Here is a 24,204-nt window from a genome sequence, read left to right on the forward strand (position 1 = left end):
CATGTTACATTTAACATGTATTGGACTATCTGCCAGATAGGGAAGGGGTGGGGGGGGAGGAAAGAAGGGGAAAATTTGCAACAAAAGGTTATGAAAGGGTCAATGTTGGAAAAATTACCCATGCATATGCTCTGTAAATAAAAAGCTTTAATTAAAAAAAAAAAACATTATCATGTTAAAGCATTGAAGAGAATCTAGGGAATTAAGAATTACAGCCATGATACTGGACCAAACAGAATTCACATTAAAGATTGATAGTTATAAATATTATGTTTAAAAGTACCTTTGTCTGTTAAAAATATTAATTATGTATTCCCCAACAGTGTTAATATTACTCAATAACATATTGTCAAAGCAAAAAGCAACAGACTTGCAAAAAAAGAATTACAAAGGAAAACTAAAAGATACTGAATTATTACCTCACTAACAAAATAACAAAACAAAAACATAAAATATAAATGACCAAAACCCCCCCCCACTAGATTTGATAGCTGTAAAAGAGAATGAAATAGGCATAGTAAAGAATTCATTTGTTGCTAATAGTTATATTGAATTTTAACAAAAAGTAATTATTCTTTGGGGAGAAATTTACAAATAAATTGAGAAAGTCAAAATTTAAACAAAATTTTACATTACCAGCAAATTAGTTTATGATTACAAACTTTTTCATATTTCCTCCTGTGGGATTAGTAAATGTTTCACAGAGACAGTGGAATGCATCTTGAACTTTAAGAGGGAGGTTAGAATGGAGTCAAGGAAGCCCAATTATGGAGCTAGTACTGTATTCTAAGCAATGAAGAGCCTGCATTATGAGGATATGAACCCTAGATATTTTGGGGATAGATATGAAGAAATTGCAATTAATTGGATATGAAAGGATGAGGAAAAGTAAAGATTTTTTTTCCTCAGTGCCTTATATTGATGTGAAGCTACCCGGCTTTCTCAAAAATGATGTCAGTGATCACAAGTAGGAGAGTCTTCAAGTACAGAACTCGTAACAGAACGCATATCTATGCTTAATGACCAGTCCAGCTTAGTTTGGAAATTTTTGGATTAACAAATCTTGAAGAATTTTTCCTAAACTGTCCTTAGTTAGAATCTACATTAGTAGAGGGAATACCCATAGTTACAGAATCATATGGTACCACTATTTTTAATAGTTCCAAAATGTCTTATAAGCAACTGAAATTGTATTAAAAATTCTATAAGACAGAATTTTTGCTGGTTCTTTATAATAAAGTCAAAATATATCAAATTATAAGTGTTCTTCCAAAAGTAGATCATATTACTAAAATTAGATCACTTTTAAAGACAGACTACACACATACACATATACACATGAGCACGGACACATAAACATACACTGAATAATTTCATTTATCATGGGCTTTACTCAGATTTATACAAGCCAACTTGATTGCCACTGTTTTAGAAGTGTGAGCTAGACTCAATACTACTTAGCATTTAAGGTACCTATTGTATCAGTATAAATCTGTTCTAAATACAGTAAAACTAACTATATACATACTGAAACAGAAAGACTTTAATAGCTTTTCTTTTGTGCTTTGTATGTCTTTAAAATGAAGACCATTAATGATTTAGAAAAATTTCAAAAGGGAGGCCCAGCCAAGATGGCAGAGTAAAGGCAGTAACTTGCCCATCCTGTCCCCTAAACTGCTCCAAATTCCTTTAAATTTTATCTAAACAAATTTTAGAGCATGAAAATACCCAAAAGGTTGAGTAGAGTATTTTCCAACCAAAGGCAATTTAGAAGCTCAGCTGAAAAGGTGGGAGTCCAGAGGGCAGTCCCAGCCCTGATCTAGGCCTAACCTCTGAATCAGCTGCCATATTGGTGGCTTCCAGACTTCTCAGCTCAGAGACATCAAACAGGATCTGGAAGATCAGCAAAAAAGGTCTGTGGAACCAGAGTAGAAGGCTAGTACAATTCCAGCACAGGCCCAGCCCTGGCCCCAGCTCTGGCTGTACCCCAGCAATAGTGAGGCAGGATCTGTACATCAGCAGCAGTGCTGGAGGCTTCTGCACCTCTCAGCCAGGCACACCAGGGAGGGCTTGGAAGGTAGCAATGGGGTAGGAATCTGGTGTACAGTCCCAGTGTAGCCCCAGCTGGAGTCCCAGCCCCAGCAAGCATCCTAGATCTTTTTTTTTTTTATTTTTTAAAATTATTATTATAGTAACTTTTTATTGACAGAACCCATTCCAGGGTATTTTTTTTTACAACATTATCCCTTGCACTCACTTCTGTTCCGATTTTTCCCTCCCATCCTCCACCCCCTCCCCTAGATGGCAAGCAATCCTATATATGTTAAATATGTCATAGTATATCTTAGATACAATGTATGTGTGCAGATCCAAACAGTTTTCTTGTTGCAGAGGGAGAATTGGATTCAGAAGGTAAAAATTCTTGTTGCAGAGGGAGAATTGGATTCAGAAGGTAAAAATAACCCGGGAAGAAAAACAAAAATGCAAACAGTTTACATTCATTTCCCAGTGTTTTTTCTTTGGGTGTAGCTGCTTCTGTCCATCATTGATCAATTGAAACTGAATTAGGTCTCTTTGTCAAAGAAATCCACTTCCATCAGATTACAACTTCATACAGTATCATTGTTGATGTAGTATCTCCTTGGGGTATAAGCCCAGTAGAAACACTGCTGGATCAAAGAGTATGCACAATTTGATAACTTTTTGGGCATAATTCCAGATTGCTCTCCAGAATGGTTGGATTCGTTCACAACTCCACCACCAACAATGTATCAGTGTCCCAGTTTTCCCTCATCCCCTCCAACAATCATCATTATTTTTTCCTGTCATCTTAGCCAATCTGACAGGTGTGTAGTGGTATCTCAGAGTTGTCTTAATTAAGCACCCTAGATCTTACAGCTATATAGAGCGGGACAATCCTAACAGCTCCAGAACAAAAAAGAGGACTCGTGGTCAGATTCCTACAAGGGTTTCTGAAAACAGTTGCCCAAAGAAAACAACTGAAGTTTGGGACAGTGCACTCTCCACCCTGGAAACAGAGCCCTTCTTTAATAAAGAGTTTTATTAAAAGCAGAGTAATAGGCTAGGAAAATGAGCAGAAAACAAAAAAAGTTTCTGAGCATTGAAAGTTATTATGGTGACAGAGAATCAAAACACACATTCAGCAGAAGATAAGAAAGTTGAAGCATCTACATCTAAAGCGTCCAAGAAAAGTAAGAATTGGACTCAGGCCATGGACATCAAGTAAGATGCCATCTAGGGGAAGGGGTGAGGGGAACAGAGGGAAAAATCTGGAACACAAGGTTTTGCAAAGGTCATTGCTGAAAAATTATCCATGCCATATGTTTTGAAAATAAAAAGCTATAATAAAAAGAAAGAAAATCAAGTAAGAGAAAAAGGGAAAATTAGGGGAAGAATTGAGAGAGGTACAAAAAGAAATACAAAAAGCTAATATAAGGAGAAGAATGCCTTAAAAAAGCAAAATTGGCCAATTGGGAAAGAAGATACAAAAGCTCACTGAGGCAAGTAGTAATTCCTTAAAAAATAGAATTGAGCAAATGGAAGCTTAAGACTTCATGAGAAATCAAGATACAAAAAAAGCAAAAAAAAAAAAAAAAAAAAAGCAAAAGAAAAGAAAGAAAGAAAGGAAACAATAGGGGAAAAATGTGAAATATCTTATTGAAAAAACAATTGACATGGAAAATAAATCCAGGAGAGATAATTTTAAAATTATTAGTGTGTCGGCAACCCCTGATCAAAAAAAAAAAAAAAAAGAGCCTGGACATTATCTTTCCAGAAATTACCAAGGAAAACTGAATTGATATTCTAGAAAATTATTCTGAATGTAACTGGGAAAAATATTAAATAACACACCTCCCAAAAAGAAAAAAATACCACAATACTAATGAGGGTTCACAGCAATGAGGTTATTAATGATTTTTAGAAGAGTATGCAGAGAATTATTACAAATATGAAAAAAACTTCAAGCTTATCATTAACATGAACATGTGACTAATATGGGCAAAAGTCAATGTTAAGAGGAAGTAGGAAACACTGGTTATTTACAACAAAGAGGGCTTACTCCAAGATATATTACATTTGACAAGTGATATACACTTAGTAGTAAGAATGTGGTCGTCTCAATATATGAGTTGTCATAGACAACCTTTCTATGAAACTATTTGGATAATACAAAAATATCCATATGGGTATTTGGAAAATTGGCTTGTTGGAGTATGCTCTATATTGTATAGAATCGTAGCAATATACACATAGAACACAGAAGAATAACCAACTATATACTCTGGTGTCCAGCAATTAAGACCAATATAGATGAAAAAATGCAAATTTCCTTTATTGCTTGTAAGGAAACAAATAATTTCCAAATTATTGATTCATATTTTCTCTGTTTTGGGAAAACTGTTGAGCATGTGAGAGGATTAAGTAATAACTGAAGGCAATGATTTACTAACTGACTGTTAAATTCTCAGGCTCAAATTTATAGTATTATAACAAAAGTAAATGTTTATTCTGTGGAAATTTTTTTTTAAATTATTGCACAAATGTTTGAAACCTTTGAATCATTCTCTTGGTGGTTTTTTTTTTTTTTCATTTACTTTTCTAGCATGAGTTTAATAAACACCTACTGCCATCAAAATTTAAATTTATAAAGAAAAGTAGGGAAAATGATTGTATATGAGACTGTAAACTTTTTTGCATACATTTTCTACTTACAGCTTGTTTTATTGCATTTTAAATTTATAAATCCAATATTGCCTGCTTTTGTGTTTTTTCCTTAACTTTCTCTGCTCCCATGTATTTATATTGTGATAATTTTTCCTAATTTCTCTCTTTCATTCTTATAGCACTTCATTGCTGTTCTCTTTACCCCAACCTAAATTCTTCTCTTTTAATAAGTAATCAGTCATGCAAAAACAATTCTTCTTTATGCCATTCCTCTACATAGATTCTCTCCCTCCCTTTTCCTCCTACTCTAGCTCTCAAACTTAACCCTACTTTCCCCAAACCCTACTTTGCCTTTGAAGAAGGTAATCACATCATCATTACCATTTTTCTAAAGGACATTTAATTATTTTTCCTCTTAATCATCATTCAGTCTTTCTTATCCAAAACATTGCTCCCCAGTCACTAGCACCCCGTGTGTATTGTTTTAGTTTAGTAGAATGTACGCTCTTTGAAGGCAGGGAATGCCTTTTTTGCTTGCCTTGGTGTGTTTAGTTAATAGTAAGTATGTAATAAATGCTTTTATTCATTCATTCTGGAATCATGATGGGTCATTGATTTAATCCTAGCTAGAACTTAAATCTTTCACAGTTGTTTTTATTAATATTGTAGTAGTCATTGTATAAATTGTTTTGATTATTCTTATTTCATTCTGCATCAGAACATATAAATCCTCCCAGGTTTTCTAGTTATGTCTCATTCATTACATTTTATAATGCAACAGTTCTTCACTATATTGTATACCATATTTTTTTTCCCAGCAATTTCCAATTGATAAGCATCCACTTTGTTTTCATTTTTTTGTGAGGGAGGGGGCTGTGTAGTGGTGATGGTGGTGTTTTTTTTTTTTTTTTTTTTTTAACAGTACTCTAAAGTGGCGCTTTGTTTATATGGGTCCTTTTCTTCTTTCATGGATTTCTTTGGGGCATCAAAGTAGAATAGAAAGGTAGAATTTAGTGACTTTGTAAGTATTATTCCTGTTTTAGAATTGCTTTCTAAAATTCTTAAATTATTACACAGCTCCACCAACATTGCATTAATGTGCAGTTTTTGCAATAACTGCCTTTTTCCCATCTCTGCCAATCTCATGTAGGAGATAGAATTTGAGACTTGTTTGAATTTGCATTTATTTTATGATTTGGAACACTTTTTTTATGATTGTTGATATCTTGCTTTCCTTTTTTTTGGAGTATTCATATTCTTTATCTATTAATGAATCGTTTTTGTTTTTATATATTTGTATTAAGCCGTGGTTGACATCGCGGCAAATATGGGCTACAGAGGAGAAAGCGGTAAGTGTGTCTGAGATATAGTGTATTGCTAGAAATAGGCCTGTGAGGATTTGAATAATTAGGCATACTCCTAATAGGGATCCAAAGTTCCATCAGGCAGAGATATTAGATGGGGCAGGTAGGTCAATAAAGGAGTGGTTGATAATTTTTAGAAGGGGGTGTGTCTTTCGTATATTGATCATTAGTTTTTGTAGTTGAATTACAACAATGGTTTTTCAGGTCATAGGTTATGGTTTAAGTGTATATTGTATATACACTTGTATATATTGGATTTCAGAACACAGACATTTTCCTGTTTAAATTACTTTTTAATTCTAACTGCAAAAAAATTTTTTCCCTTTTTTAAAATTCCCTTTTCATTCTAACTTTTATATAAATACTTTTCAAATTTACGTAATTAAAATTGGACAAATTTATTTTACTGGCTTGTTTAGTCAAGAATTCCTCTCCTATCCATAATTATAAAAGGTATCTCTTCCTTGCTCTTTACATTTGTTTGGGATGTGATCTTTAGATCTAGATTACATATCAATTTGGAACTTTTTGTGATATAGAATCTAAAATATTGATCTAAACCTATTTGATTGATATTTGCTGATCCATGTCTGTTTTGTTGATATAGTGAATCCTTACTCCAATAGTTGGAGCTCTTGGATTTATCAAATGTTATATATTTTATGTCTCTGATTTTATGTCATTTTTACTTTATCTGTCTCACTGATCAATTTTTATATTTTATTTATATGTATATACATACATTTAATCAATACCAAATTGTTTAGATTCTTAGAACTTTTTAGGATTGAGTTCTTTTAGTGCTAACATATCTTATAATGCTAGACTGGGCCATTCCTGCCCAATTTTTTCATTATTTTCCTTAAAATTCTTTCCCTATTGTTATTCTTTATATATTTTCTTATTATTTTTCTAAATCTATACAATAAATAGTTTGATATTAATAATTTGATATGACACTGAATCTGCAAATTAATCTTGGGGGTATAGTCATTTTTATCATTTTGTCATGAAGAATCAGTGTCCAATTATTTGTCTTTTTTTTTTTCTCAAAAGATTGTTCTGTAGTTTTATTCACATAATTCTCCTCTGTGTTTTGGTAACAAGCCTCCTAGGTATTTTATGTGTTCTGTAGTTATTTTTTGTGGAATTTCTTTTTCTTCCTATTGGGTTTTGTTCATAAATCAGAAAGAATGATTTTCTTAATCCATTTTATAGCATGGAACTTTAATGAGCTTTCTGTTTTCGTTTAATTTTTTAGTTGACACACTTTGATTCCCTAAACAGTATACCAACTAGCTGCCTATGGTTCCCTATGATTCCCCAAATAAACTATCATATTCTTATCTATATCAAATGTGCCACCACTTCTCCACTTTCCCACATTCTAACTTCAGTATTAAACTTGACTCCTCATCTTTGTCATCCACATATCAAATCATTTGCCAAATCTTTTTTTCTTTTTTCTTTCCTTTTTTTTTTTTTTTTTTTAACATCTGTACCACTCTCACATCTAATATCTTGTCTCTACTCACACGCAGTTATCATAGGTCACCCCATCCCTTCTTACCCGAGTTACTGCAACATCCTTCTTTGGGGCTTCTCTGTGTTACATATGTCGCATTTCACATAGCTGTAAAAATGATTTTCCTAAAATACAGTTCTGGCTATGAATCTGCAGTGGTTTCCTATTGCCTCTAGGACTAAATTAAACTCCTCTGGCTTTTAAGTTCTTTCACATCATGATCTTAACTATTGTTGTTTCTTTTGTTTTCAAAGAGGACCAATGACATTGCAAGTGCGATCTTGACTTCTGCCTTTATTGTATTATTAATTTTGATTTTGCTTGTCCTGTGTTTATTCTTTTGGTTGTTTTTGTTTTGTTTTGTCTTTACCAAAACTAAAATATCTAGCTGGGTGTCTTTACTTTTAATCATATGGAAAAGTCTTCTGACTTAAAAAAAAAAAAAAAAAAGTTTGTTCTTGGATGTAGATAATTACTTTAGTTTAAAAAGTTTTATATATTTCTTTGATGCCTAGTGTTTTTAATAGATATAGTGCTGTATTTTGTCATAACTTTTCACCATCTATTGATATAATGTGGCTTTGAAATGTTTATATTGTTAACTTATTTTATTAATAGTTTCCTTTATGTTAAAGCAATTCTATTTCTTTATATAACCTAATCTATTCCTTTTTTATGACTCTTAATTCTTTTATAAATTTAATACTATATCACCTTTCTAATATGCTTGTTGTAATATACTTGATAATTTTTTAAAATTACATTGTTATTACTTAGGGATGTGTGCTTGTAATTTTCTTTATCTGATTATCTCTCTCTGTTCTAGCTATCAAGATGATATTTATATCATAGAAATCTTAAGGATGTCTTATTTTTTTATTATCAAAGTTTATGTAGTGTTGACATTAGTTGTTGGAATGTTTGATAGAATTCGCTTGTGAATATATATAGTCTTGTTTTTTTTTCATTGACAGGTCATTTATGGCTTATATAGTTTCAATCTCTGATATTGGATTATTTACATAATATATTTCTTTTGTTAATCATTGTATTTTATGTTTTATGAGCATTGATAAATTTATTCTGTTATCAATTTTGATAGGTAGTTAGTTGGGCAAAATAATTTCTTTTTAAAAGATAAATTCTATTGATATTCTTTTTTTTTAACCTAGCCAAAATGCCCCACATTATTCTGCCATTCTTTATATATATATATATATTTTAAAACCTAAAGATAGAGATGACTCAGCAACACTTATCATTACATCTAAAAAAGAAAAAAACTTAAAATGTAAACAATGTACCATAGTAGTAGACTTCACAGCTTTGCAAAGCAAGGCACTACTCTTTGGGGCCTATGTTTTTTCTTCGTTATTTTATAAGATTTGGTTTTGATTGTTTTATGATTTTTCTGTTTACATTGCTGGATTCATTATATATATTGTTGTCTTGGCTATATTTCACTCAGCTTCAATTCATGTATATCTTTACGTGCTTCTTTGTTTTCATTATTTGAATTTCTTGTAGCACAGTAATATTCCATTACATTTGTGTACCAAAATGCCATTCTCCAGTTGGTAGGCCTTTGCTTTGTTTCCAATGTTTTACTGTCATAAGAAGTGCTCCACAAATATTTTGGTGTCTATAAGGGCTGTCTTTTTATCAAGGATGGCCTTAGGGTATCTGTTTATAGTTCTAGAATCTTTGGTCAAAGAGTCTGAGCATTTTAATTATTTTATTTGCATAAATCCAAATTGCTTTCCAATATAATACACTGATGTACAGCTCCACAAACAATGCTCTAGTGTTCCTGTCTTCCCTCAATCTTTTCAAACTTGACTTTGCCATCTTTGTCAGTGTTGTCCATTTGCAGTGTAAGAAATGAAGGCTCAAGTTGATTTTGACTTGTATTTCTCTTATTAGTTATATGTAGCATTCCTTCATTTGGAGATCCTTTTGTAGTTTTTCTTTTGATAACTTTTCGTTTATTAAAATTTTTTAAACTATCCTTTGACTAATTTTCTGCCTTTTAAAATTTTTAGATATTGTATATATGTTTTGTTAAGTATACAGTCTCACAATTGTGAAAGGTATCTGATCCATTTCTCTTATTCTTGTTTGTATTTAGAATTTGTAGTGGATTGTGGGATAAGATGTCAGCTAACACTATTTTGCCAGATTCCTTTCTAGTTTTCCTAGTTGTTTTCATCACAAAGGGATTTTTTTTTTGAATAATTTGTTTTCCACTTTATTTTTATGAATTCATTGTTTCTGATTCTTCCTTTTCTTAATCTGTTTCATTGACCTACTTATGTTCACTAATACTAAATGGCTTTGATATCTATTTCTCCCTTTATCCCTGCCTCTTTTTTTTTTAAATTTCTCTTTATCATCCTAGATATTTTGTTTTTCTTAATGAATTTTGTTATTATAGTATTATCAGTTTTATTGTGTTGTGGTACTAGAACCTGGCCTTGATGACTGATTATTCCCCCACCTATCTGCATTTTTTTTAAAATTTCTTATAGAGCACGTTGTGGTTGATTCAAAAAAATATTTTTGTATGATTGATAGAGTGATTCCAAAATATTTCATAAATTTTGTTTTTTGGCATGGTATTTTCCTTTCATTTGCCATTGTTTTATTATTGGGAATTGCTATTAATTTTGAGAATATTTTCTAACTTCAATTTCTAACTTCATTTGTTTTCTCCTCATAAGTATATTTAGTATTAGAGGATAAATATTTTCAAATACAGCAATTCATAAAGGTAATTAATGAGGTATGGTGATCAATAGTAGATGCAAGAGCTCATCATTATAGAGAACTCATTCCATTAATGCAGATTACAAGTCATCTAAATCTTATACTGTGTAATTCTTATCTGTGTATTTCCATAAATCTGTGTGAACCAATCAGCTATTCTGTAGGTAGTCTCTTTATTGTTTGTTTGTTTGTTTGTTTTTAATATTTCATGATACCAGTTCAATACATGAATTTTTCCTTCTATTATACTTTAGGATGTGATTTTATTGGTATGGCCTGAATGATGAAATTCCCTTTATCAATTCAAGTTGACACCTTCTTGACACCTAATCATTTAAAATAATTAACTAGATGTGAGTTGTCATATATAGTGTATATCACTGAGAAGTTAAGTAACTTTTCCAGTGTCATACAGCTAAGAGGTTTCAGAAGTGAGACTTGAATGTAGAATTTCCTGGTTTCAAGGTTGGAAGTCTCCAAGGTATACCTTGAATAATTTTTTGCTTCTTTTGTTTCTCCACTAGATTATAAACTTCATGAGGACAGAGATAAATCTTTTGCCTCTTTTTGTATCCCCAGCACTTAACACAGCACCTGGCACATAGTAGGCACTCAATAAATATTTGATTGATTATAACATGTCATTGTTGGTGAATTAGAACTAAAACCCATCCAACCAAAAAACCTATGAAAAACCAAAATTTATTTTAGTAAATTTTTCAAAGCTTTTTTTTCCTGAGGTATAAAAAATTTTCTATTTTCTATTTATTTTTTTTTTATTCTACAGGCCCCACGCTCAGAAGCTCACACCATTCTGGGTTCTCTTGTTTGTTTTCCCAACATTTATACAAAAATTCCATTACTTCAGTCAGTTCCTGAAATCGATGGAGTTGTTACTGGATCTGAAGACATCAAAGTAAATTAAAATATGGATATCCTTTTTAAATTTTCTAAAATATGACCTTTGATTAACATAATTAGATATGTTGTTATCACGTTATGCTATTAAAAACTCATTAAAAAAAAAGGGAGAGTTTTTAAAATAAGCTAACTAATAGTTTTACTACTGAAATGTTTCATGACAATTTGCAGACCTCCATTTTATCTAATGTTAAGCAATGATTGGTAGTTAAACTTGAAGATTTTTTTTTCTCTGTAGTTTTTTATTGTTGTTCTTTTGATTATGACTGTTTCTTTTTTCTTGAGCATCTCTAATTGTATACTCTGGCGTCAGCAGTCAAACAAATCAGTAACAATTGAATGAGAATAAAATTCACCTTTTTATTTTTAAAAATAATTTCAAAAGTAAAAATGTTTTTAAAAATATAAAAGGCAAATTGTTTGGGGGGCACTTAAGGGAAAGGAAGCTTTTTTCCTTGTTCTTTAAAAAAACCTTTTTCTGTAACACAAATTCTACAAAAACTTTGGTTTATAAATATAATAAATCTTAAAGATATATTCTTTTTTCATCTAATGTAAAAATAAATATTTTGCAACTGAATTTTATCATAATCTTAATTTCTTCACATATTTATATCTCTGTACACCTTGTTATTCTCCCATTTACAAAGGCCATACTTAAATTTATATATTTAGGCTACTTCTTCTACCTCAAGCCCTTTATGAATTCTTTCTAAAGTTCCTAGTATTATAGTGGTTGCCTGGAAAATAGTAAATTATATCTGATTAAAAGCAAAACAAAACAAAACAAAAAACTCCTTTGATGCAAAGCTTCCCCCCTGCCCTTTTATTTTGTGTTTTAGCATTACCTCATAAATATTTTACTGAAGAATGCAACAGATGAGCCATGTGAAGGTGCAAGGTAAATGTCAAATAGAAGGTAAACTATTTAGACTTTTAAGCTAGAAAATCAGTATATAAACATTTTCGTGTGAAATAGCTTGTTTGGCTAAAAACAGTTCATTTAAGTATAGTTAAAAATATTTTAAGTAACTTCTTGTAAGATGACGTATTTGGCCTGTAACATTGATTCAATATATCAAGTTAAATTTAAAAATTTTGTATATCCTTTTTGAAAATTGTTTCTTTATTAAATTGTGACATGTAATTTTTAAAGCAATTAACTGACAAAGGAAATTTATTTAACTTTTTCCAAAGAATGGCTTTAAAAAAACAATATTTCCTTTATTATTTTATTGATTGAATATATTCAAGGAATCTTTAACTTAATGAGTAAACAGTGAGCTATGTTCTTTTATTCATTACTAAAGGATAAAGAAAGTAAGTAATATCTCTAAAGACTGCATTAATCAGAAGAGACAATGATACTGGGATAATTTACTTAAACATTGAGGTTAACATTTATTAGTATGACATGAAAGCATTTCTTTCTTAAGCAACCTTTTTTTTGCCTAGAGAATATAATAATGAGGGTAATAGAAATGTGGTTATAATTGTTGAGATAAGAAATGCAAAATAAATGAAAAAGTCCTAAATGATGAAAATGTATCCACAAAGTAGTAGAAGATACATCTTTCTTTAAGTGATGATCTAAAAAGATTAATTCCTAAAATGATTACTGTATATACCCAATGGGAGATTTTTCTTCAACATCAGTGGTTTGGGACTTGTGTAGACTATTAAATGCAAAGATTGGCAAGAATGATGAAATTAGGAAGCTAGAATAACTAGTCAGAAGATTCAACCTCATACTCCTTATGCAATGTATATATTGCTTTTCAGATTTCTGTGGGAAGTAAAGAACATCAGATTTTAAATGAATATTTAAATAGTGTAAAATAGTAGGGAAACATTTTTTGATTGAATAATAGTAATTTGGATTTGGTTGGATCTGTTTTTAATTGGTATAGAGAACTTTTGATTAGAAAACTTCCTGACCACTGCATATTGGCAGCTGTCCTGCAATTTGCATGTAGTTTAATGCAAGTCATAGGTGACTTGACCCAAGGATCATTGATTCAATAAGTATCAGAGGCAGTCTTGAACCCAGGTCATCCCAACTAATAGGGTGTCTCTTTATCTAATATAACATGTTCTCTCAGATTCAACATGGGTAAAATTCAGTGTAATATAAGACATAGCTTTTTGAAAGATTGGTAAGAGAAATAGGGCAAAATAACAATTGATGTGGGCATGAAAAATAGCTATGCTGTTATGTAAGGCTTTTCTTTATTATGCTTCAGAGAAAGAGATATGAAAAATTTGTACAATGAAAATTCAAGGGTAGTTTTAGGAGGTATATTAAATTTTAATAGGCAAAGTGATAATAAATAACAAAAAAATAAAATGATTAATGCAAGTTTCTAAGAAATGAAAAACCCATTCTTATGGTGTTTGGCAACCAGGATAGTATATATTCACAATTGACATCTTCATAGCAAAAAATAATATTTGTATTGATATTCTAATGAATATTCTCTGTTGTATTTAAAAATGTGTGAGGAAAAATAAAGATATTTCAGATTATTTCTACATAGTTGAGGAAACTTAGAAAAGGACAGTAAATGATATAAAAAAACTGTGAATAGGTTTCTAACTGATGCATATTCTTCTGGTTTGAACAATTTGAGTGTGAGTTGAAGTAAATTACAAATTTTTTATGATATTATAGAATTATGGAAAAGGAAAAAATTTGAAAGAACAATTTCCAGAAAGTAAGATTTAAAAGCAATAATTAATAAAAATTACCAGAAAGAATACTATGAAAATTATTTATGAAACAAGGTATGAAGTAGATAAAATATTTATTGGGCAAGACAGAAGGAAAAATTCAGGGTTACAAGTACAATCCAATCCACGTATAATACTGTAGTTGAATTAGATTAATGCTAATTTTGTAAGCTATTTGGATCATTTTAGGCTTTTTGATTGAATTTATGTTATTTTTATATTTGGAGAATATTAGAAAGAGTTTCTCTAATATATTCAATATATTTTACTATATTTAAATAAAGGTATGGCTGATTAAGAAAGTTAAATTTAATGAGCTGCTTAAATTGAAAAAGGAACCCCAAACAATATAAAAACTGAACATAATGTATCATTCTCAAATGTGACATGTAGAATCTAGCAGATAAATAATGTCTATGAATAAAAAGTGGTTAAATGTACTACTAGTTTTCCAAATAATAGTTTGAAGTTTCTTTTAAATCTTAAAGGCATTGGGTATTAGAACAAACCTTTGAATTTACTTTGTAAGGATGAAGACTAAATCCATTATTAAAATGAAAATTTCTTAGTCACTAACAAAGAAAATAAGTCAATATATTAAACCAAAGGATTTGAAATGATTTTGTAGGTAATGATTTTTAAAGGACAGTGTTGCTTGAAGAAAAAGCTTTTCTATATCTTAAGTCTTTTAGCCTTCTGAAATGTACTTTGAATTTTAGTTTCATTAAAATTTTAATCTAAAGAGAACATAATGTTTTGATGTTTGTGAAGATTTTATAACTTAAAGGAGAACTTCCAAAAAAGAAGCTTTTGAGACTTTTAAAAAAATTATATTTGAAATAAATTTTGTCATACATGTCAAAATATATTGAACATATGTTTCTTCTAAGATATTTTAATGTGTATTATGAATATATAACATTTTCCCCACCGTATTTATGTGGTAAAAAGAGCCAAATTTTGTATCCTATAGGAAAGCAGTTTACAGAGAGGACTTTATTTCTGTTTTTTATTTCATATAAACATATTAAAACATACCATTAATAGTTTGCAAGTTTCATAAAGAATTTTTCCTTTTTTTAAAGATGTATTTCTGTATGCTGCCTTGGACTTTGGATATGTGAAGAGCTTATTCAGTGTACAAACCATCCAAAAGTAAAGGCTGCAATCAATGTTATAGGCGTAACTTTAAAGGTATTCATTCATGATTTTAATATAAAATTAAAGTGTTTTCTATATATTAAAAATTCACTTGTAATTTGAATTGGGTCAGATTTTTCTTACTAAGAGCCCAATGTATTGTTTGTTGTTCACTTTTTTCCATACTTCCCTTCCCCCCAACAATTTACAAAACATGCAAAACACAAAAGGTAGCTAAAGTAGCACTTATATTTGTTTTTTTTTTTTTGTTTTTTTGTTTTTTTTTTTAAATTTAATAGCCTTTTATTTACAGGATATATACATGGGTAACTTTACAGCATTAACAATTGCCAAACCTCTTGTTCCAATTTTTCACCTCTTACCCCCCCACCCCCTCCCCTAAATGTCAGGATGACCAGTAGATGTTAAAATATATTAAAATATAACTTAGATACACAATAAGTATACATGACCAAAACATTATTTTGCTGTACAAAAAGAATCAGACTCTGAATTATTGTACAATTGGCTTGTGAAGGAAATCAAAAATGCAGGTGGTAGCACTTATATTTGTCCTCTGATTCTTTCATCTACTACTTCCTTAGGAGGTAAAGCCCTTATTGGCAATTCTCAGATGACTTTGAGAAGTCCTAACTCCTATATTAGTACTTGAGTAAAAGAGGTAAATAAAAGGGACAACAGCAAAAATTTTTAAAGTATAGATCATTTTTGAGTAAAGTAATCATGATTTAGAAATTGTCTTACTGAGATTAGTCATATGCACATACCTTTACATATTGTAGAATTTCAAAATTCTTATTATATTATTGGAACTAAAAAAAAATAAAACAATCATCACATCTAGTACAGCTGTGTTTCAGAAGATATTTCAAATTTCTTAAAGAAGGATATTTCAATGCTAATGGTAATGCCAGGCATTTTGCTAAGCATTATGGGTACAAAGAAAGGCACAAAATAATTTCTTAAGAGCTCAAACAATTATGTTTAAACAAGCTATCTACAGGTTAAAGTAGAGGTCAGTAAAAAAATGATACAGAATTTAAGCAATATTAGGAAAAGCTATTTGCAAAAGGCTAGATTTTAGGTGGAACATAAAGGAAGCCAGGAGATGGACATAAAAAGGCAAAAAATTCCAGGAAGACAGGACAGCTAATGAAAATGCTCAGACTTTGGCAATTTTGTGTATAAAACGGTTAGGAAGCTAGTGTTTTTTTGATTCAAGAACATTTAGTAGGGTATAAGGTATAAGAAGAATGGAAGGGAGTGGAAAGGAGCAGGTTTTGAAGGGTATTGAATACCAGAGGTTTTTTGAATAGGAGAGTGATATGCTCAGACCTTAAGTTTAAGGAATATCAACTTAGCAGCTATGTGGAATATGGGTTAGAAAAGGAAATTACTGGATGCAGAAGAGACTTCAATTACTATTGCAGTAGTCCACAGTAAAAGTAATATGGGCCTGGAAAAGTATTGTGTTCTAAGTAGGAAATAGAGGTTGGAAGCAAGATTTTAAAGGTTGAAATTGGCAAGAATTTTCAATTGAATGGATATGAAGTGTAAGTGAATAGGAAGAGATGGTGATAATTCTTATATTAAGTGGCGAATTTAAGAGGAAAGGTAATGATTTGTATTTTGAACATATTGAGTTTGAAATTTCTGTGGGGCATGGGAGATATTGAGGAGGATTTTGAACATTTGGAAATGTGAGACTGAAATTCAGGAGAGATGAAGGCTGCACATGGACTTTGGGAAGTCTTGCCTAGAACTGATAGTTCAATTAAAAAAACAAAATGAGAACATGAGTCCCAGGTTAAGAGCATTTGCTTCAATTACAAAGTAAATATTAATCATATATGAAAATATAACTGCATAGTTTGCACATACACCAGTATATTTAAACCAGCACTTTTTGTGATAGCAAAAAATTAGAAACAAAATAGAAGACCCCTGATTGCACATAAGTTAAATAAAATTCCAATACCTGAATGTAATGGAATATAACTAAGCTGTAAGAAATGACAAATATGATCAAAATAGAGAAGCATGGAAAGACTTCTATTACTTGATAGCTGAGTCAAGACAAAAAAGCCGAGTCAAGAAAATAATATATATAATGACTACTTCAATGTAAAGAGGAAAAAAAACACAAAACAATCAAAAGTGAAAGTCACAAAATGAGAAAGAATAAGTGTGGCTCCTAAGAAGAGCTAAGAGAAGAATTCTCATTTCACTCTTTTGAGGAAGTGTGGTACACTTCACATATTTTAGATGTTTTTCAATGTATGTGTCAGTTTGCTATTTTTTTTCCTTAAAAACATTTTTATATGGGATAGTTTTCTTAGTGTACAGGAGAACATACAGTGAGAAAAATTTTGGTAATATCAAAAATATCAAAACAAAAATTTTAAAGGATAATTATCTGTAAAGCTCAAATGTCTTTTCCAAAAACATACATTTTAAAATTCAAGCTTAATAAAATAAAATGTCAAATTTGCTGTAGAAAAATCATGAAATATATTATTCATATAATTCAAATCTGAATTTATACACTGACCCCTAATAAATTATATAGCAGATAATACCCACTAACCCCATTATATTAAAAAAAAAAAACTCAGAAAAAAAGGATTTCACTGCTGGAATATTTTGAGTGACATTATTCATACTGCCTTGGGCTTAAACATTTGTGGGGGAAAAAATGTAGCCAGGACTTACTAGAACAAGTCTACATATCTATTACTAAACACAAGGAGGCCATAATTTTTAGCACTACATAGAAAGCATAGTTATAAAAGAAGAAGCAACCTTAAAAATCATTTAAGTCCAACTCCTTCATTTTATAAATGAGAAAAGTGAGGTGCAAAAATGCAGAGATTTCATTACTTGCTTAAGATCACCAAAGGAAAAGGACCGAAACCAAGACAAACTCAGGTCCTTAAGTTCCACACCCAGTGCTCTTGTCACTATATCACAATATCTCTCAACATAAAGTACCCATGAGATGAAGGACAAGATTTAGTTCATTTGCAGTGTCTTCTGTTCTTACCATCTGATTGAAGCTGCTTATTCTAACATTGTTAGAGTTATCATTATTATAATTGGTTTTTCTAAGTCCTTGTTATTCTTGCTCTTTCTTCAGTTTCCCATTGTTAATGACTTCCTTTTTTTTTTTCTGGATTCTCATTTCTCCCTAATATGCCATATCTCATACACACACACACAGAGTAAATAGAGCCAAATTATATCTAATATCATTATTTTATGGGCCAACATTATCTTGGAAAAGAATAAAGCTATTTCCCCCTGTGCCAAGAAATATATAAATGTCTTAAACAGTAAAAAGATTCTCACTAATTGTATATTTATATTTGTGTATGTATTTACTTTTATGAGACTGATTTTAGTATTTCTTTTCTTTTATAGTTTCCTAATAAGGTGGTGGCTCAGGTAGCTTGTGATATCCTTCAGTTGCTCGTGTCCTATTGGGAAAAGCTTCAGAAATATGACAACTCTTTGCCACGGAAAATTACTGAAGTAGGTCTACTTTTTGCATTGTTAAGATATAACTGTTTACTTTTTATGTTGTATTTTGTAATACTCAAGACATACAAACTGATGGAGAGAAAAAGGGATTAAATAATTTTCACAGATGAAAAGGACAGCATGAATGATCTAGTCCAATCCATACAAGAGAAAACATTCCTTCTATAACATACATCAGTAGTAGTCAGATATACTTTGTCTTAAAGACTTGGAGAGAGGGATTAAAATTCATTAAGCTCTAACTCAATTTGATTCTGGTTAGTAATAAAGGAAGTAGTCACTAGTGGAAGACAGTTCTTATACTAACAAAATTTAGAAGACAACTAAAACAAATTCAGTTTTTGAACTTTTGTAAATACATCCTTATACTTACTGAAAGCAGTTTGGATGGTACCAGCAAAGAATTGATTGGATGCCTCTTCTTGAGGAGATTTCCTTATTATCCAAAGAATGCAACTTTTCATTTTTTCTGGAAAAAAATTTCCTACAGTAAATTTAGTTGCTTCATTATAACAGAATTAGTTGAGGAATATCAATTTTTCAAATGGGGAAGGACTACAATAGCTATTTAGTACAACCCCTTCCTGACAAAGAATTTTATTCTCTACAACATGAAAAAATGGTCATGAAACTTTTGATGACTTCTAATTTTGGGGAAACCATTGCCTCTTGAGAAAGAGCCCATTACACATTTGGATAGCTCTGATTATTAGCATGATTTTCCTTATCATCTTCCTAAATGTGGATTTTCATTTATACTTTTGCCCATTGCATCTAGCTGTGACCTAGCAGAGCAAGTGTAATCACTGCTCCAGGTGACAAATTTAAAAAATTTTAACAAATAATTATTATGTCCTATCAGGTCTTTTCCTTATTTAACATTCCCACAAGCCCTTCAATCCTGATTTCCCTCCTTTGCACACTCCCCAATTTATAACATTCCGCCTAATTTGTGGTGTCCAGAATTTGTGCCCAACCCAATATACCAGACCAGTCAGTCAGTGCAGTTTAGAGGAAAATAATTACCTCTTTATCCCTCGAAGTGGTACAATACAGTTTAATATTACATTATTTTTTCTTGCCTTTCATCACGTAGTTGAATCAGTAATTCAGTAAAACTTTCATATGATTTTCATGCAGGCTTAGACATACTTTCCCTTATCTTGTGTTTATGCCATTGATTTTTATAAAAATCCATTTGAAAGACTATATTTGTCCCAATTAAATTTTACTTTATTCAGTTTGGCCAATTACCTACTAGAATCTTTTTAGATCTTGTGACTCAGTGTGTTAAGCACGATTCTCAAATATTTTTGTTTGCAAATGTGATACATCTTCAATATATACCTTTAATCAAGTCACTGATAAAAATGTTAAAACTCCTACTTTTGTGATTGGCTAGATTCATATGTGCTTAATCTGAAGAAATCTCCTCAAGCCCAAATACACATTGCTATCAGGTACCTGGTAATTAAAATCAGCTTCAGATTTTGTTGATTTCTGGTAATTACTAAATGATACAGTGTTCTAAGGTTCTCTCTCTCTCTCTCTCTTCTCTCTCACTCTTTCACACTCTCTCTCACACTCTGTCACATATATGCTGTTCGAATTCTCATAATTTATACACATTTCCCTAAATTCTCTCCTTCCTTGTATAACTTTCTTTTAGGGGAAGTAAGTTTGCAAGGAATTTGGTTTTCTTATGAATGTCTTTTTTTTTTTTTTTTAAACCTTTAAATTCCAAAGTGTTATTCTGGTTTGCAGATCCTTGTGGCCACAATTGCATTTCTTTTACCAAGTGCTGAATACTCTTCAGTAGAAACAGATAAAAAGGTAGGTAATATTACTATATTCATAGAAATCTTTCTACAGTTACATACAAATGCAGCATTATTTATGCTGAAGAATGACAAGAATTGTGTCATAAATAATTGTGTATTTCTTCTATAGTTTATTGTTTCTCTTTTACTGTGCTTGTTGGATTGGTGCATGGCATTGCCAATGAAAACCCTGATGCATCAAGTATCTACTGTTCTTGAAGATCAGCATTCATCTAGAGCCCCTTTACTAGATTACATTTATAGGGTAAGTTGATGATTTTCTTTGGAACTTTTAATTATTCTGAGAGTCTTAACATAGAATCTCCCATGTCTGGAATGCTCTCTCTCCTCATCTTCATCTCCAAGCTCAAGTTCCTGATATAATCTTACTTTATATGGAGCCTAATCTCTCTTAATTCTACTTCTGTTCCTCTGTTGATTATTTCTTATTTATCCTGTATATAGCTTATTTGTGCATAGTTGTTTACCTATTGATTTCTCCATTAGATATTTAGCTCCTTGAGGTCAGGTTCTGTCTTTCCTTTCTTTGTATTCCCAGTATTCAACAAAGTGTTTAACCCAGACTAGATACTAAATATTTATATGTTGACTGGCTATTGAAATACTCGTTTTAGTTGATGTATTTTAAGGACAGGATAAAAATATTTCATTTTCTTACCTAAATCTTTGAAAATTCAATTAGATTCAGAGTAACTAAATTAGAATCTTATTAATTCCCTATTGTTCCTGTGGTTATAATGCACATAAACTTATATCTTTGATACAAACCAAATTAACTAAATGAAAAGCTATTTTACATTGCTTTAAGTAAACAAGCATTTATTAAACCCTTATGTACAAGGCACTATTTAAGTACTCAATTATTTCTCTAAAATAATATTTTGCTTATAAGGATAGCTTTAATGACATGACTGATTACCTTTTTGGGTAAAATTGGCCTTGATACCAGTTTATTTTTATTGGATAGATTTTCTTTCATTTTAACTAATAATAATGACTTTTCAATGATAGTAAATGAATTACATATGCTAAGTGTTGCTTTAACAGTATTACACTGTCTTCTTAGCTATACTTTACCCAGTGCTGTTCTTATGATTTTAGTTAGTTACACAATTTTATATCTAAACTCTCCAAAGAAAATGTGTAGCACATTATCAGTCTTACAGTATGGAACTGTTTTAGACTTGAACATACCATGTTTAAATTTAAAATGTTTCTGTAGTATCTATTAAAGTATTATATATCTTTATTAAAACTTTATGCAAAAATGAATTTACTTAGGGTTTTTTTTTTCACTTTAGAATTTACAAAAGGAAATATATCAAAACTACCATATACATTCCTACCCAGTACTCAAAATGATTTTATGGATGTGATATTTGCATGGTTATATATATGTACAAAAATACAAAAAAAGAATACCTTTAATTATTCCCATTTTAAAAATAATACTTGATGTTCAGGGCGTTTAATCATGTAATAATAAGATTAATCCATTTTTTTGTATTTTAGATTGGGATCTTTTTAACATGCCTTTTTTCTTGATTTCATCAAATACATAAAAATTATCTCATAATGGATATTGTGTTTCTTGGACTGTGACTGAACTAGAAAGGCTTATAATATTTTTTTATCCTCTTTAGTTTAACTTTAATAATACTGACCTCCATTTCCACCCCATGGATGATTTCTTTCTATAGTACACTTGTACCACAAAACTTCTCTCTCAATATTCACATTCTGCTCTTATGTATCATCTTGTGACCAAATTTTCTTGCTCAGAAAACGTTTGTGTAGCATTTTTATTGCTCAGAGAATATATTTTTGGTGCTACATAAGGATTACTTGTAATTTAATTTTGTTTTCCTTTGAGCTTGCTGTACTTGTCACAAGATAATTTCACTAAGGTAAAAATTAGGCCTTTCTAATTGTTGTAAAGTAGGTTGTCTGCATAATGACCTTTTAATTTTTTAACCACATTCCTTAATCCCATTTTCTATTATATTTTTGTAGGTTTTGCACTGTTGTGTTTCTGGCTCAAGCACATATACTCAGCAAAGTCACTACACATTGACTCTGGCTGATCTTTCATCTTCTGATTATGATCCTTTTTTGCCACTGGCAAATGTACGGAATTCTGAGCCTGTACAGTATCATTCTTCAACAGAATTGGGGAACCTACTTACTGTTGCTGAAGGTGAGAAACTCCCCATTTCCAGGGACTTACCACATTATCAATTGTGGCGGGATAGAGTAGCAAAAGCAATGACTTTTCTTTTTACTGTTTCTCTACATCAGAATTGGATCAGGATCTTTCTCTCAATATTACCAGTATTGCAAGGATTTTAAAATTTTCATGCTCAGGGAATGTGTATTTGTTAGAGCTGGATCTTGTTTTTCCTTTATCTAGCTACCTTCTGTATCTAGAAGGTGGTATATAAATCCTTTTGTCTTTCTCCCCTTTTCTTTTATTCTTCCCCATATTCTTCTATAATTTTTAATTCATTCATACTGTACAAGAGAGGGATAGGAACTAAACCTATGATTTCATTGTTAAAAGGAACTCCTTGAGGAGAAACTCACTTTCCCTTATAAGCTGGCAATTTAGAGTCTTATAGAACCGTCTAGAGCATTGAGAATTTAATTAATTTGCCTAGGGTCACACAGCCAGTATGTGTCAAAAGATTTATTTGAATTCATTTTCGCCTGGCTTCAAATCTGGCTTTCTGTGTACTACAACATGCTGCCCCTCATGGGGGATAGAAAGTGTCTAATTGGAGATATAAAAATATTTTTTTAATTTAGTAAGCATTTATTAAGCATCAGATACTATGCCAAGTTAGGGATGATGAAAACAGTCCCTGCCTTCAAGGACCTTATTTTTTTTTCCAGTGTAATTTTATTCAAATTTTTTTATATTAATGGCTTTTTATTTTTTTTTTGAAATACATGCAAAGATAGTTTTCAACTCTCACCCTTGCAAAACCTTGTGTTCCAAATTTTTCTCCTTCCCTTCCTCCTCACCTCTCCATGAGACAGCAAGTTATCTAATATAGGTTAAACGTGCACTTTTTCTAAACATATTTCCACATTTAACATGCTGCACAAGAAAAATCAGATCAAAAGGGCAAAAAATAAGAAAGAACAAAAAATAAGAAAGCAAACAACAACAATAAAGGTGAAAATACTTTTCTGTGATCCACATTCAGTCCCCACAATCCTCTCTTTGGATTCAGATGGCTCTCTCCAACACAAATCTATTGAAATTGGCCTGAATCATCTACTTGTTGAAAAGAGCCAAGTCCATCAGAATTGATCATCATATAATTTTCCTCTTGCTGTGTACAATGTTCTCTTACACTTCACTCAGCATCAGTTCATGTAGGTCTCTCTGAAATCATCCTGCTGATTATTTCTTATAGAAAAATAATATTCTATAACATTCATATACCATAACTTAATCAGCCATTCTCCAATTGATGGGAATCCATCCAGTTTCCAATTCCTTGCCATTACAAAAAGAGCTGTTACAAACATTTTTGTACATGTGGGTCCTTTTCACTTTTTTTATGATCTCTTTGGGATGCAGGCCCAGTAGAGACATGTATCAAAGGATATGCACAGTTTTGTAGCCCTTTTGGCATTGTTCCAAATAAGCAGCTTATTTTGT

The 24,204-nt window shown here is 30.9% G+C and overlaps 1 protein-coding gene across 4 annotated transcripts in view; it reads left to right on the forward strand.

Annotated features, from left to right (window-relative positions):
- Nucleotides 1–24,204, forward strand: part of RALGAPA2 (Ral GTPase activating protein catalytic subunit alpha 2) — a 409,655-nt gene that overhangs the window by 185,613 nt on the left and 199,838 nt on the right. For all 4 annotated transcript variants that reach the window (XM_031951045.1, XM_031951043.1, XM_031951042.1 and 1 more), the window contains 7 exons: nucleotides 11,129–11,257; nucleotides 12,105–12,163; nucleotides 15,078–15,186; nucleotides 18,574–18,684; nucleotides 20,458–20,526; nucleotides 20,644–20,778; nucleotides 22,548–22,731. In XM_031951045.1, coding sequence (XP_031806905.1) covers nucleotides 11,129–11,257; nucleotides 12,105–12,163; nucleotides 15,078–15,186; nucleotides 18,574–18,684; nucleotides 20,458–20,526; nucleotides 20,644–20,778; nucleotides 22,548–22,731 — 796 coding nt within the window. The remainder of the gene's footprint in view (nucleotides 1–11,128; nucleotides 11,258–12,104; nucleotides 12,164–15,077; nucleotides 15,187–18,573; nucleotides 18,685–20,457; nucleotides 20,527–20,643; nucleotides 20,779–22,547; nucleotides 22,732–24,204) is intronic.

This window comes from Sarcophilus harrisii, chromosome 2 (genome assembly GCF_902635505.1).
Source record: "Sarcophilus harrisii chromosome 2, mSarHar1.11, whole genome shotgun sequence".
Taxonomy (NCBI): domain Eukaryota; kingdom Metazoa; phylum Chordata; class Mammalia; order Dasyuromorphia; family Dasyuridae; genus Sarcophilus; species Sarcophilus harrisii.